The 15,712-nt window shown below is 35.2% G+C and overlaps 1 protein-coding gene across 2 annotated transcripts in view; it reads right to left on the bottom strand.

Moving 5' to 3' along the window:
- Nucleotides 1–1,713: 1,713 nt before the first annotated feature.
- The window catches only part of LOC125649663 (tyrosine-protein phosphatase non-receptor type 9-like), a 61,229-nt gene continuing 47,230 nt past the window's right edge, over nt 1,714–15,712 (bottom strand). For both annotated transcript variants that reach the window (XM_048877352.2, XM_048877353.2), the window contains 5 exons: nt 14,181–14,341; nt 12,697–12,775; nt 11,549–11,699; nt 6,031–6,238; nt 1,714–5,625 (listed from right to left, as the gene is read on the bottom strand). In XM_048877352.2, the coding sequence (XP_048733309.2) occupies nt 5,396–5,625; nt 6,031–6,238; nt 11,549–11,699; nt 12,697–12,775; nt 14,181–14,341 (829 nt within the window). In that variant the 3' untranslated portion in view covers nt 1,714–5,395. The remainder of the gene's footprint in view (nt 5,626–6,030; nt 6,239–11,548; nt 11,700–12,696; nt 12,776–14,180; nt 14,342–15,712) is intronic.

The raw sequence follows: 15,712 nt of genomic DNA, 5'->3' as shown, positions 1-15,712 counted from the left end.
ACAACTTTTACAATGATACTGAATGATGAGACCTACAGTACAAACTGGCAAGGTCAAATGACCTTCATCAAAGAATTGGTCAAACTTTCAAACCTTGACTGTCAGAGACATGGGATCTTCATCAATAATGATTGGATGATGAAACTCGCACACTAGTATTGAGGTCAAGTGACCTTGACCGACCTTTGATCATAAAAACCTGTATCCTCAGAACCTGTAGTGAAAGAGACATGGGATCTTCAACAATTATGATTGGATGAAGATGCCTACAGACTAGTATAAGGTCAAGTGATTCCAGTGACCGTAACATTTTTCTTGAAACCTTTCATACAATATAACTTCAGAACTTTAACTGAGAATATGGGATCTCGAACAGTGATGATTGGTTAATGGAGTCTATAAACTAGTATAGTTATTGTTACTCCAATAGCCTTTACCTATGACCTTGGTCATAAAAAAAACTTGTTTAACTTCAGAGCAAGGATCCAAGGACTGATAGAGACATGGGATCTTCACCAATTATTGATTGGTCCTACACAAACTGATGTACACACTAACTAGTACTTGTATTATAAAGATAACTTAAATAAGCCAGTTCTTCCTTTGGGAGACTTTATAATCAGCAGATTATAATCATATCTTGTTTTCATAAAGCTTTTTAATGTTCCATCAATCCCTGTGGTGCATTTCATAAGACCAATCTAATTAAAATCAGATCCTAAGATATGCTCACAATCGCTACAAAAGGATCTGACGAAACCCCATAGGGGTCATGTCAGCATGACCTTTCGCTTGGAATATTCATAAGAACTATCAGCCAGTCAGATTGCGCCATACAAACAATTATATTATTTAGGCAGTTCCCGGCAATTCGTAAATAAGTTGCAGTAATCTTTATCCCACGAAGTATATTCCACACTATAAGATAGTTTATTCTCACATAAGGAATTCTAAACTTTCGCATCAATGCCTAATGTATTCCATTCATTTAAACAACAAATCGTACGATGTAAAATACACCCAAATTAAATTAATTGTGAAATGCGATTTATGTACATGTATGAATAGGAATGGGTACGATTTGAATAGTTTTCAAGATGGTTTACTTAATTAAAGCGAGGAATATAATGCCAGTCGACGTAAACGGTGCATTGTGACGTTGCATCTAGCTGTTATGCGTTTTCTTTTAAACCAAACAATCGCAGCCATTTTCCTTGAATTGTGAACACCGACGACTTCATAGGCGACGTGTTGATTGGCTAACAAAGTTCAAATGAACATGACCCCTAGTCGGGTTATGTCAGATCTTCTTACGCAGAGTACACAGCGTGGATCTAAGAGTTCTGATTTAATTAGATTGTTCACAAGACCAACCCATAGAGCAATTTTTAAAAGAACATTAAAAGTCTAAACTGTTCTCAACTTATCCCACTAAATTAAGATAATTTTATCTCAAAAATTCAAAATCCTGATGGAAGAATATGTTTTTTAATTATATGCATGGGAAACGTGACCAGCAAACACAGTGTACATGTATAAATCATTACACTTATACATGACCCTTCCCATTATCCACGGCAGGGCATAAAAATGTCAATTTGATACAACTGACATTAACAAAATATGCCTTACACTATTCTCTCTTCATGGTGACCTTGTCAATAAGGTTACTTAAACAAGAAAATAACTTCCACAATCACACTCAACAGAACACTACTTTTTGCAACTTTATTAATATATTATGAGATGACAATATTGACACACATATCAATTAATGAATAAACAAGGTACATAACTGCCTGGAAATGTTCAAACATTACACACAAAATGTAAATCATGACAACACCCCAGCCTCTGAACAACACAACACTTGCTACTGGCCCGTAATTAACCAATTCTGTATAAAAAGAAAATTTATTCACATATACATTTGATGCATACAATTTTAAAAGCATAACATTTATTTCATAAATGGTCACTGAAGGCATAAACTACATTTATTTAAGTAATTGCAACAGTTTAAAAACGCTTTAAAATAAAATAAACATTGCAGTATTCCCTACTGCTGATGTGCATTTGTGCCCCTTTATCAAATTGCTAAACTGGTTTCTCGTCACAATTTCAGGGAAAACAATACATATCAATATTGATTGCAATTTATTACATAATGAATAAAACCAAACAAATCATTGATTAACAGGTGTTGGAATGTAAATTTTATCTTTTACAGCCACACAGGGCACGACAGTGTAAATACCAAGAAACATTTCCCTACTTGTGTAAACGTACACGATAAATTTCATCTAGATTCTGAGAAACGTGGAAAGGACATTTATTCATGCCTATTCATTGAACGTTTTATCGTATTTACTGATTGTTGCTTGCAAATGTCAAAATGTTTACTTATTATAAGAGGCCTGACATCCTTTTCCATTATGAGATAGGGGGAAAAAATAAGATGTGGATTTCCTGAAAGAGATCATCCACTGCATGGAATTTCAAAGAATCAAGATTAAAAAAAAAATTGTAACAATTGATATGAAAATTCATACAAAAATTATATATTTCCAATTCATTTTAAAAAAGGGAAACTCAATTCAAATATAAAGTTAATTTAAAAATTGTTATAAAGACATCAATTCTCTCAATATGATTTTCAATAATTAAAGCAAGAAATCCATGGCCACATCCTTCACTTTAGCAGTTGCATTTACCCAATAAGCATCTAAATTTCAAACCCCTACTGTAAGTGCACCGGGGGTCAAGGTATGAAGATCGTATAAGATGATTGCACATTAATTTGAAATTGACAAATTGTGGTCTTCAGGTTCTTGAGCAGAAGATTTTGAAAGAATATTTTTATAAACAACTGCAAACTCCTACTGTCTAGTCCCAGACATCCTGGGTCTAGGAGTTGTCATATGAAGAAATTGAATCTACACTATAAAGAATAATTGCATGATAATTTGTATATAGTTCTGGAGAAAATAATTTTGAAACAATGTTCCTCTGTAAATTCCCATGTAAATTCAAATTTTTAAAAACTTATTGTAGCCCCTCGGGTCATGGTGTGAACTATGAATCTACACTATGTGAGGATGCTTGCATAGGTTTTTGTCGAGATTTATTTAATCACACTCTGTTTTTTCCAATTTTCTTAATTATTTCCCCTTGGAAGAAGAAATGAGCCTTCATTTTAATGATAACTTGTATCCCCTTCACCTAAGGATATTCTGTGCCAGGTTTGGTTGAAAGTGGTTCTGGAGAATAGTAAAAAATTTGAAAAGTTAACTATGAATATACAGTAAAAAGTATATATATGTACAATATAATGTACATAATGTAACATGCATACCTTCTCACAAATTACAATGAAATTTTGGTAAGAAAAGTTCAGTTGAGCCTATAGCTCGTGTAAGTCAAAACTGATATGAATTCAGCCAAATTACAACATTTTTTCTGCTTCAATATTTCAACAGAGAAAAAAAGTCATGGACACAAACAGATATACATGTAATCATCAAAGAAAATTGAAGATAAACATATATCTATACAATTTCATTTGCAAGTTTGTATTTATTACATGTAATTACCATAAATTCTGGATTTAAGAAAACCGCCCCAAAAAACAACACATCTACGATACGGTGGGGAAAAACGACATATTGACATCAAATGGTGGGGGGAGGAAACAACACGTTTATGATTTACTGTGGACAAAAAAAATATATGTCCTTGATAGATTGGTTTGATTTGAATTATATGTTGCAAATTTAAAAACTAACAAATGTACATAATAGGTTTGTCGAACTTAAATTAATCCATGGGGGAAGAGGGTGGCTTTTTTTTTTTTTATTGTTGATGTCATTTGGTTTATATTTTTATATAAAGTTAGTGGAGTGTTAAAATAATTGTGACATCCCCTCTCCCAAGTACACTGAAATGGAACAATACCTAGAAAATGAACAGTAGCCTGATACAAGTACCATATTCACTTGCCTATTAAATACATCACACAATCACAGATCTAATGATAATATATTGCAAAAAAAATTATTTTCAGTGTACTGGCAAACAATTAGTGTCAATTTCTTTGAAAATCGTATTAGATAACATTTATGATGGTCTTCTGATGAAATTTATTATTTTAATGTGCAATGAATATTACATATCACTACTTTTCCTTCAACAGAAACCCTTTATATGGAATTATCTGGATTTTTCTACCTATAACGTCTCTTTGTTGCCATCGCCTATACCGTGGAATCATCATTGTTCGTGGGGGGGGTTGATGTTCATGGATTCCGTGGGTCACTCTTACACACAAATTTACGTGTCCTCGAACATTTCTTTACACCCAGTAGCGTTATCTCTCCTAGTGCATTGTATCGCTTACTCATGAAATTACGTCCCCGAGAACCAGCAACCCACGAACATTAGCCCCCATGAATTAAAATGACTCCACAGTAATAGTAAAATCAACACACACATTTAATTTTTAGGATGAGAGAATTCTGAGGTTCTTGATTTCGTAAGAAATTACTATACATGTACAATTGTAATTCACTTTTATTGTTAATAAATAAATGTTATGATGACCAATACATGTACATAAATGTATGAATAAAATATGATGTAAGCTTATGTATAATTATTTATTTTCTTCCATAAGCATTTGGTGCTAGTATAATTCAGAAAATAACAATGTATCAATACTTTTTATGTGCCAAAAAATAAAACTCTACACACAGCCATAAACATTTAACTTTAATGAAGATACAATGTTCACACGAAAGCTTCATAAAATATGAACAACAACTCTAATTTTATATTGATAGTGTGTGAAGGGCTTGATGTTAAATTCTTATTCCGAAACATATCCTGTAAAATACTGTGTCCATCCCAAAACTAACTGTAGTGGCATCAGATCTAGGTAATGAATGTCATGACAAATATTAAGAAAATTGGCACCTTTAAAATGTAAACAATATGATGATGTGTTTTATAAATTAATTAATCATGTAAATTAAAAGAAACATACAATGGTGTTATTACTGAAGGACTAGTGAATGATTCTTTAAAAATAATCATGATTTACACAAAAGAATAATACAAAAATAATAATCTAAATGTTGTTACAGTCCTAAACATGGGAATATGTCTATGAAATTTATTACAAACATACTACAATAAAAAAAAATATACGGTATACTAATACAAATGATATAAATACATAAAGTATGTAATTAATTCTGAACATGTTCAATGTATAGGTATAACAAAACTGCACCATATGGCACTTCAGATCATTTGACATATACAAAATTCAGAACCATATGACATATAACACAACATTCAATGTACCATCTGAAGTGTCATAGGAAACCTAATGCCCTCAATCACTCATGTCACTATCACTGTCATCAAACCCAGTCCAATCGACATCTCCGACAACGCCTTCTCGCATGCCGTGTTCAATGAGTGCAAAGTGACAGAACACATATTGATCTGGCATTTGTATACTGAAGGCTCGCTGTGATCTGATGCGACGAACCGTGTCTCTTATATTCACTGTCTGTATATGATCCAGTCTGCGCAGGCTAATATCGGTGGTAATAAACGTACCTACGATGAAATTATACACGTGTATGTAGTTATAGATGTTGTGTGTCACTATCGTGATTGTGGAGGAAAATATCCACATTATATCAACGATGTACATGTATCATTCAATCAGACAGCAGGAAAGCAGACATCTCTCATTCTGTACAAGATATTGACACTTTAAAGGGCCAATATCACAAATGACTATCAGAAAGCAGAAAATCATATGATATTGCCTATTTAACATAAACATGTACTAGCTCTTTGTGCATCATTTGTAACAAAATAAAAATAAAATCAGAGTATACCAAATAAAGATAAAATTCAGTAGACTAAATCCCGAGAATCATTTCTAAAATATTTTATATACGGTGTGTGCAAAGCAATACACATACATACAATCATATATTTCAAAAAAATATTTACCTGTTCTACCAATGCCAGCACTACAGTGCACAAGAATGGGAGGGCCCAAATGGTGACCCTGCCAGCTGGATCCAAGGGAGCTCACTGCCTCCTCTTGACATGCTCGAACTTTGAACAGGAAATCCAAGAAAGCTGCAGCGGAGCTTGGAGTCCCATAGTCTGGCCAGGAGGTAAACTGAAGGTGGTAGATCTGTCGAGATTCATTGCTCTGGAATGCAAATTAGATATTCTTTTCTTATTTTACATTACTCTACTGTTTTGTGAAAAACATCCTTTTTTTTCCAGTTAATAATATCAGTAGCCTTCTCTGTAGGATTTTCTCAAAATATAAAGTTTTGAAGTCATTTGAAAAGGTAGCATCCCATAAAAGTTTGACAAGTCCATGTAAATTTTGATGAGTCCATATAATTATAGCTAAAATGTCTAATGTACATTACATGAATTGATACATGGTCAAGTTTAATGATTATTGATTAATCAGTTTTCAAATTAAGTAAAATCACATTCGAGATGAGTGATAAATGAATAAATCATTGGGATAGCTGGTACTCATTGTAGTAAAACTTTTGTATAATAACACATTTTTGTGATATTGTACTTGTTCGAATATAATCAAACAACCAGGCAAGTTATACAAATAATGATGCATCATAGATCGCATCAAGTATTGTCATCACTGCTTGCTTCTGGAGGTTTAATACGCAGCTTAAATGTGAAAAATGAGCACTCCCCCATACTGTTGCACAATATTTTAAAATACTTGGTAATATATATGCATTGTTAAAATGTTTTCTGGTAGGGAGAGTTAGAAATTTGTTAATTCTTAAACAAAAGATGTAATTTCAAAGCAATAGATTTACAAACTGAATCTATGTGAGTGGTGAACTGTATATGCTTGAATGATCCTGGGACATTGACAGTAGTAAAATAAAATGGAAATATAAATGCCCAGAAATATATTGAAATTATTGACAATGAGTTATGCCCACTTGTCATTTGCCAAAGTCTTTAATTTCTAGTTTCGTTTCAACAATATTTTATTCAGAAATAAGTTGATATACAATGCATTATAAAAGATTGAGAAACAAGCTGAAAGAGTTACTATTCTTGTATATGTAAGAGTTATTTTTCCTTTACTTACATGTACAATTATATTTACAATGATGTAAAACTTTTAAGATCTCATAAAAAGTTAATTTCAAATCTTCTTACATGATGAAATAGTTTTATCAATAAGAAGACTTCATTTTAAAACAATACACATACAACACAGTATGTTCCAAGTTATTTAAAAACCTGGTCTAGTGTCACTATTTAGCTCCATGCATGGCTGTTTCCAGGCAGGTGAGTCATAATTAAATGGAACAGGGTTGACAAGAATTTCATCCTTTGCAGTCAAAATATCACCCACTGTCCACTGCTTTTATGGACTTCTTCCACAAAACAGTAAAATGATTGCTGATTTCCTGATGTGTACATTTCCAAGACTTTCTGTTATACGTAAAAAGTTGCTTACTTTCTTCAAAATTCAACTGAAACCTCCTTCATAGCGAAGCCATAGCTAACCTGGAATAATTTTCTATGATGTACAAATAATAAGACTAAGGATCATATCAAGGAGGTATGTATGCTACATTGTCATAATGGCTGACTTCATTTTAAAACATGAATGAATATGTAACAAGAAATGTTTGTAAAACATATATGCCCCCCATGGTGCAAAATTGAAAAGGGTTATACACATGTATCATTTAATTGATAGTAGTGCCAAACCATTTCAAAACAAGAGGTACTGTGAGCAATGCTCACTAAGAATACCCCCCGCTTACCCCAATCTCCCAAAGGGTGTTGGTAATACCTCTTTTCTGAGTGTAAAAAACAAATGGCATGACAAACCGAACCATATTGCTACTTCGATGTCCAGTGCGCGTGACCTTTGACCTTTTGACCCCAAAATCGATAGGGAACATCTTCATCCCATGGGTAGTCCATATGTATGATATGGTGACTGTAGGTGGAAAGGATAAAGCTTTAGAGCCTGGAATCCATATTGCTACTTCAATGTCCAGTGCACGTGACCTTTGACCTTTTGACCCCAAAATCAATAGGGAACATCTTCATCCCATGGGTAATCCATACGTATGATATGGTGACTGTAGGTGGAAAGGATAACGCTTTAGAGCCCGGAAACCATATTGCTACTTCGATGTCCAGTGCGCTTGACCTTTGACCTTTTGACCCCAAAATCAATAGGGAACATCTTCATCCCATGGGTAGTCCATATGTATGATATGGTGACTGTAGGTGGAAAGGATAACGCTTTAGAGCCCGGAAACCATATTGCTACTTCGATATCCAGTGCGCGTGACCTTTGACCTTTTGACCCCAAAATCGATAGGGAACATCTTCATCCCATGGGTAGTCCATATGTATGATATGGTGACTGTAGGTGGAAAGGATAACGCTTTAGAGCCCGGAATCCATATTGCTACTTCAATGTCCAGTGCACGTGACCTTTGACCTTTTGACCCCAAAATCAATAGGGAACATCTTCATCCCATGGGTAATCCATACGTATGATATGGTGACTGTAGGTGGAAAGGATAACGCTTTAGAGCCCGGAAACCATATTGCTACTTCGATGTCCAGTGCGCTTGACCTTTGACCTTTTGACCCCAAAATCAATAGGGAACATCTTCATCCCATGGGTAGTCCATATGTATGATATGGTGACTGTAGGTGGAAAGGATAACGCTTTAGAGCCCGGAAACCATATTGCTACTTTGATATCCAGTGCGCGTGACCTTTGACCTTTTGACCCCAAAATCGATAGGGAACATCTTCATCCCATGGGTAGTCCATACGTATGATATGGTGACTGTAGGTGGAAAGGATAAAGCTTTAGAGCCCGGAATCCATATTGCTACTTCAATGTCCAGTGCACGTGACCTTTGACCTTTTGACCCCAAAATCGATAGGGAACATCTTCATCCCATGGGTAGTCCATATATATGATATGGTGACGGTAGGTGGAAAGGATAATGCTTTAGAGTCCGGAAACCATTGCGTCTACAGACGGACGGACGGACAGACAGACGGACAACCTGATTCCAGTATACCACCCCCCCCCCCCCCCCCACCCCCCCCCACAACTTGTTGCGGGGGGTATAATAATGAGCAGACAATATCTTCCTATGTTCAGAGTAGATTGACCATGTGACCTAAAAATCAATAGGGTCAGGTACTCCTAATGCTGTACCAGTGTACCAAGTTTGGTGTCAATCAAGCAAATGATTCTTAAAATATAGGAGACAATATATTACTTGTCCAGTTTAACCCTTGACCTTTGACCACGTGACTTCAAAATCAATATGGGTCATCTACTCCTTAAGATGTACCAGTGTACCAAGTTTGATGTCTGTCAAGCAAAGGGTTACCCAGATATTGAACAGACAGTATATTCCCATGTCCAGTTTGACCCCTGACCTTTGACCATGTGACCTCAAAATCAATAGGGGTCATCTTCTAAAGATGTACCAGTGTACCAAGTTTGATGTCTGACAAGCAAAGGGTTCTCTAGACATTAGGAGAGGTGGTGTGGGCACCAAAGCTGTACATATTGAGTGACCTCAATCTAGAACTACACCATTTTGATAACACATGCAATGAGGGATGTAGCTGGTTGTCATAAGGTAGCAGGGGACAGTTTCACACTATAGGCCCGGTCAACGTTTTAAAACAAAAATGGAAATACCCCATATTTGAAGTGATATTACATGTGTAAATATGTGTAAAATAATTTCAGGATACATGTCAAATGTAGCAGAGTGCTTAATAAAAATGTTGATGTACAACATGTAGGTGTCACCATGATTCCTAGCATATAGATGGGTGCAAATACGAAACTAAGACATGTGGTCAGTTGCTGAAGAAATTCCAGTGAAAACATGCATGGTCCAGCAAAAGGTCTGCAGCTGAGAGGGAAGGTGGATGGCCCCATATGAAAGGTAGATTTTTGAGAAGGACAGATCGGGTTCTTGATTGTTTGGTACTGTGATGGTGTGGGGGTGGTGCGGATTAGCCCAAATGAGAAAAAATCAAAGCAAAAAAGGGGAACCTGCTCAGAGCATGTTTTGTGCACCAGCACCAGTATTTATAGATTACATGTAATTTAGGGTCATAATTTATTAACTACACCAATATGAAATACAAGTATTGACATAAAAGGGAAATATGATTTTTCATTAGTCTGTCATAATCTGACTTTGATGTATACCCCCCATCCACATGTTTCAGAACCAAAGAAACTGTCCCCTGCCACCTAAACAGAAACAGCTTTTAAAATCGCTGTAGATAAGTCGTACTGAAAAAATGTTGGAATAATGAGTACGGTCAACTTGTACTAAAATTGTATATGACCCATGTCCAACAGACGACACCAGAACATTCAGTCGATTTAACGAGATTATTTCCATATAAAATAGAATAATCTGTCATAAGCATTATTTATCACACTTGTTCTGAATAAAGTGCACCGCCACGGCACATGATACGCCCGTCACATATTGTTAACAGTATAGATTGTACCCATTAAAACATTTTTTTTTATATCACCTTAATTAAATGTCACAGTGACCTTAAAGTAGGATGCGACACACCTTCTACCTAAGATGCATTAGTTGACCAATTTTGGTGATTCTAGGTCTAATAGTTTTCAAGTTATGAGCCGGACAAGTTTTTGCCATATATGGCCATATCTTCTTAATGAAAAGTCACAGTGACCTGGTTTTAATGTGCGACACACCTTCTACCCCAGATGTATCTACAGACAAAGTTTGATGATTCTAGGCCTTGTAGTATTTAAGTTACGGGTCGGACACGAAAAAGCTAACAGACGGACGGACAGACAGATATCTTCTTAATGAAAAGTCACAGTGACCTGGTTTTAATGTGCGACACACCTTCTACCCCAGATGTATCTACAGACAAAGTTTGATGATTCTAGGCCTTGTAGTATTTAAGTTACGGGTCGGACACGAAAAAGCTAACAGACGGACGGACAGACGGATATCTTCTTAATGAAAAGTCACAGTGACCTGGTTTTAATGTGCGACACACCTTCTACCCCAGATGTATCTACAGACAAAGTTTGATGATTCTAGGCCTTGTAGTATTTAAGTTACGGGTCGGACACGAAAAAGCTAACAGACGGACGGACAGACGGACGGACATGAACACCATACCATAATACGTCCCGTCTTAAGACGGGCGTATAAAAAAGGTAAAAAATAAAACCAGAAAACATATTTTCCAACAATTAATTAACAATACCAAGAAGTAAGTTGAAGAGTTCCAGGAATGTATATATTTACATGCATACAGACAGCACTAAAAATCCGGATCTAAGTAAACTAGATTGAAACAAAACGTGTCTTCATAGTAATGGATTTCACTAGAAGCAGAGTACACCCAGTGAATGTAAATATTTGACAGTGACGATGATTATTGAATTATTTACCTTTGTGTTGAGTAGGAACAGCCAAGTTATGTTATAGTCCTGATAAACCTCCATACGAGTGTTAATTACCAGGAAGTCCTCAAATTGTTCCTCTCCGTCCTCGTCAGGGGGCCAGTACTGACCACACTTTGCACGGCCTCGTTCCACTGCCCTGGAGGTCAACATATGCATTAACTTCAAGTATTTTTATCAATTTGGAATAAGCATGATTAAGCTGCAAAACTAAATCTTATCCTATTTTTCTCAAGAGAGCTACAGTTTTGCAGCTAAAATAAGTTGCATCTTTCTTTTTCTTTCTTTTCAAAGTTTAAGACCATATTATGCAAATAAGAAGCCCATAGGCTTTATTGGTCACCTGAGTGTTAGTTAAGGGGGTGGGGGGGAAGAGGGCACAAAAATTTCACTTCACTTCATGTACATTTCATTGTGGTTTGAAATTCATGGGATATGCATATACAAGAAATCTAAGAAAAATGGTACATCTCTTTCTGCTTTTCCTCATGCATTTAGATTTTATATAGTACAATGATCAACAAAATTGAAGATTTTCAAATGATATAGACATTTTAAAATCACTATAATCATTATGGCTACATGCTGCTTCTGACTATCCATTCATTTTCAAATTAGTATCACTATTTTAAAGCTATAAAGAATATGCTATCTAAATGTTTTACACATAAACACCATATGCCAATTTACTATCTGGATCATGAAATTTACAATTTCAGTGGAGGCATCTCTGCTCTCCATGATTTGCATTTAATTTTTCTTACAGATTTGCAATTGTAGAGAAGAATATTTTTAATATTGGTCAATTATTGTCCATTTTGCCCTGCCCCTAAAGCCCTGGGGGTGCAAGAGTCCTGAAATTTACAAATTATGTCCCCTTGTCCCAAAGATGCTTCATATCAAATTTAAAAAGAATTGGAAAGGAAGTTATCAAGAAGTTAAAAATGTTAAATTGTTAATGCATGACTACGGGTGCAGACCAATAGCAATGGGTAAACTGTTTGAATCAGGTGACCTAGAATGTTTACAGTATGCATTACATGTATAACAATTAAGCCTTGTAATCAATTTGAAACTTGCAAATCAAAGAATGCCACATTTTCAAGTGCCTGAGAAAAATCTTTGTAGCCACTTACCTTGTAGTCATAACAATGACCATCACCTGGTTTTCCCACATCATTCTCCAGAAATCTCCAAAGGTTTTTGGTAATGGACCTGTCATTAAAAAATTGTAAATTTGAAATCCTATAAAATTCTTGAAATATCCAAGTAGTTCGGTAAATACTTAACTTTACTTAGACATTGAATGATAATATTTTGGCATTTATTGTGCTAAAAACTGTACAATGGATGTCAAAAAATAACTGCTTAAATATTTATCCGGCATTTTAAATTTTCTCAATACACAGCTTTCAAAAAAAATATACTTTGAAATTTACTGCTTAATCCGTACATGCAATTATGTGTATGAAAGCGATGGAGCCCATGCAGTAGTCTTAGCCTGGATTTGACCAGTTCTATATACAGGTGACTCTCGATTTCAAGGGATAAAACTTCGAGAAATCGAGAGTTCGAAATTTGGAAATTGAAGGTCCACTGGTATGGTTCAGATTTTACAGTAACTGGAAATGTATACCAACAAGATCATATGATATCTCCATCATATTCGTCAGGTACTTTGATATCAAAATAAAAAAAATATTTTGCATTGATAAAAACATTTCAAAGTTTATGTATTTATTTGTTCTTTAATCATGCTTAGATAGGCATATAAAACCAAGTTCCGATGACGCTTTACTATCGCAAACTAAACGCTTTACCCAAAACGAAAATTCTAACGAATGAGTAAAACAATGTTTTAGAGTAACTTTACACATAAACATCAAACTCGAGAGATTTAACGGTCTGTAGATCTCTAAATCATGTATAAAACTTGCTCTCTCATCGTCACGTCAAAACAAATTATAGATTTTATTCACAGTCGGATTATATATAATTTTAATCATCACGACTCAAAACCCCAGCGCAAGGTGTAAACTGACCAATTAGCCAATTACATACTAAAGTGTGTCACCTCCACAAAGAAGCACCAGCGATGTTTCAACTATATAAACACCCAATTACCCCTCCGGCATTCAACAAAATCTAGGTAAGGCCCAAGCGGAAATTATTACACGCTTGGGTAACGGTGGGCACTTCGAGAGATCGAGAGTGGAAAACGATGAAATGTGTTTTATGGGACCCAACTTCACTTCGAGAGATCGATAGTAAATTTGCTTTGTTATATAGAGAGAAAAATCGGGACCATAATTTCACTTCGAGAGACCGAGAACTTCGAGAGATCAAGGTTCGAGCCATCGAGAGTCACCTGTAAGTATAATTACATAGAGCCATAGTTCTATATTACACAGAACTCTGTCTGTACCATGCTAAGTCCCTGGTTTTTTGTTGTTTTTTTTTTGGGGGGGGGGGTGTTTTTGTTGTTGAATTTAACCACAAAGCTTGTAATGTATTTCAACAGGAAATATAGAGTGGTATTTTATACACGTCCACTGAGAGAGAGAGAGAGAGAGAGAGAGAGAGAGAGAGAGAGAGAGAGAGAGTTAATTATAATTCTTACCTTGAGTTGATATGTAAGCATTTTTGTGCATGTAACCATCAACAAAGTTAGCATTAATGTAATCTGAATTGGGGTCATTGTTCTGTATGGCTAATCTCACTCTGGAGTGGTCCAAACATAGAACATCAGAATAGCGGTTTTTTGGAAGATTGTATTTTGCCCTGAAAATAAACACCAACATATGACAAGCAACAGATGACTATTCACAGAAGAATTACATGTCTTCTTTCTTTTAAAATGACAAATATTCAGAATACCCTATTAAATCTTTTAAAAAATTGACAATTGTAACCCCTTACATCTAATATAACGACGATTCAAAATAACTCTTAAATTCTGCTTTTATCATCACCTACCAAAAAGTTCTTTCTGATCAAGTAATTTCAATATTTATTCCACTGATCCACAAAAAACTGTCAAATATTCCTAGTCATATGCGTTGATGAGGAATATTTTTGTAGAGAATCAATGGAATAAATATTGAAATTACTTGATCAGAAAGAACTATTATAATTATTACATACAAAATCACTGGTTCCTGTGAATTATGTCACATGATATGAAAGATAGAAATATCTCTCATACGTTTCTATTGTAGGATATTTGTATATTACAAACATAGATATGAGAGAAAATGATATCTATTTCCTGGAATACAAATTATTTTAATTAAATCAATAAAGTCTAAATTGCCCATTTTTCTACACTATATGACCTCATTCAACAAAGTACATGTACCTAAAAATACATGCATAGGGTAGAATGAACAAGAGGTACTGTGAGCAATGCTCACTAAGAATACCCCCCGCTTACCCCAATCTCCAAAAGGGTGTTGTTAATAGGTATAAATTACCTATTTCCTGAATGTAAAAATATGGTATGCCTTTGTAGAAGAAAATGGAAGATATAGTCCGAACACAAATCCATGGCATAAACCTATAATTTTGACCATAAAGAGGTCATGAATGTACATGACACATAGTTTCATGTTGATACACCCATGTCTTATGGTATGACTATATCAAACCCCTGTAATCAATTTTGACCTTGAGGTCAAAGTTCAAGGTCATATAGAGGTCATGAAGGTACCCGACACATCGTATTATGGTAATACACTTATGTGTCAAATATGGTATGCCAATGTTAAAGAACAAAGAAGTCATGGCCCTGACAAGAATCCATTGTAAAAACCTTTAATTTTGACCTTGAGGTCAAGGTCATATGGAGGTCATGAAGGTACCCGACACATCGTCTCATGGTGATACACTCATGTGTCAAATATGGTATGCCTATGTCAAAGAACAAAGAAGTTATGGCCCGGACACAAATCCATTGTAAAAAACCTTGAATTTTGACCTTGAGGTCAAGGTCATATAGAGGTCATGAAGGTACTCGACGCATCGTCTCATGGTGATCCACCTGTGTGCCAAATATGGTATGCCTAAGTCAAAGAACAAAGAAGTTATGGCCCGGACACGAATCTGCACAGACAGACAGACAGACAGACAGAGTGATTCCTATTAACCCCCCGG

Source organism: Ostrea edulis, chromosome 5 (assembly GCF_947568905.1).
Source record: "Ostrea edulis chromosome 5, xbOstEdul1.1, whole genome shotgun sequence".
Classification (NCBI taxonomy): domain Eukaryota; kingdom Metazoa; phylum Mollusca; class Bivalvia; order Ostreida; family Ostreidae; genus Ostrea; species Ostrea edulis.
Note: the sequence above shows the minus strand (reverse complement) of the source record. Positions and strands in the feature narration are given on the sequence as shown.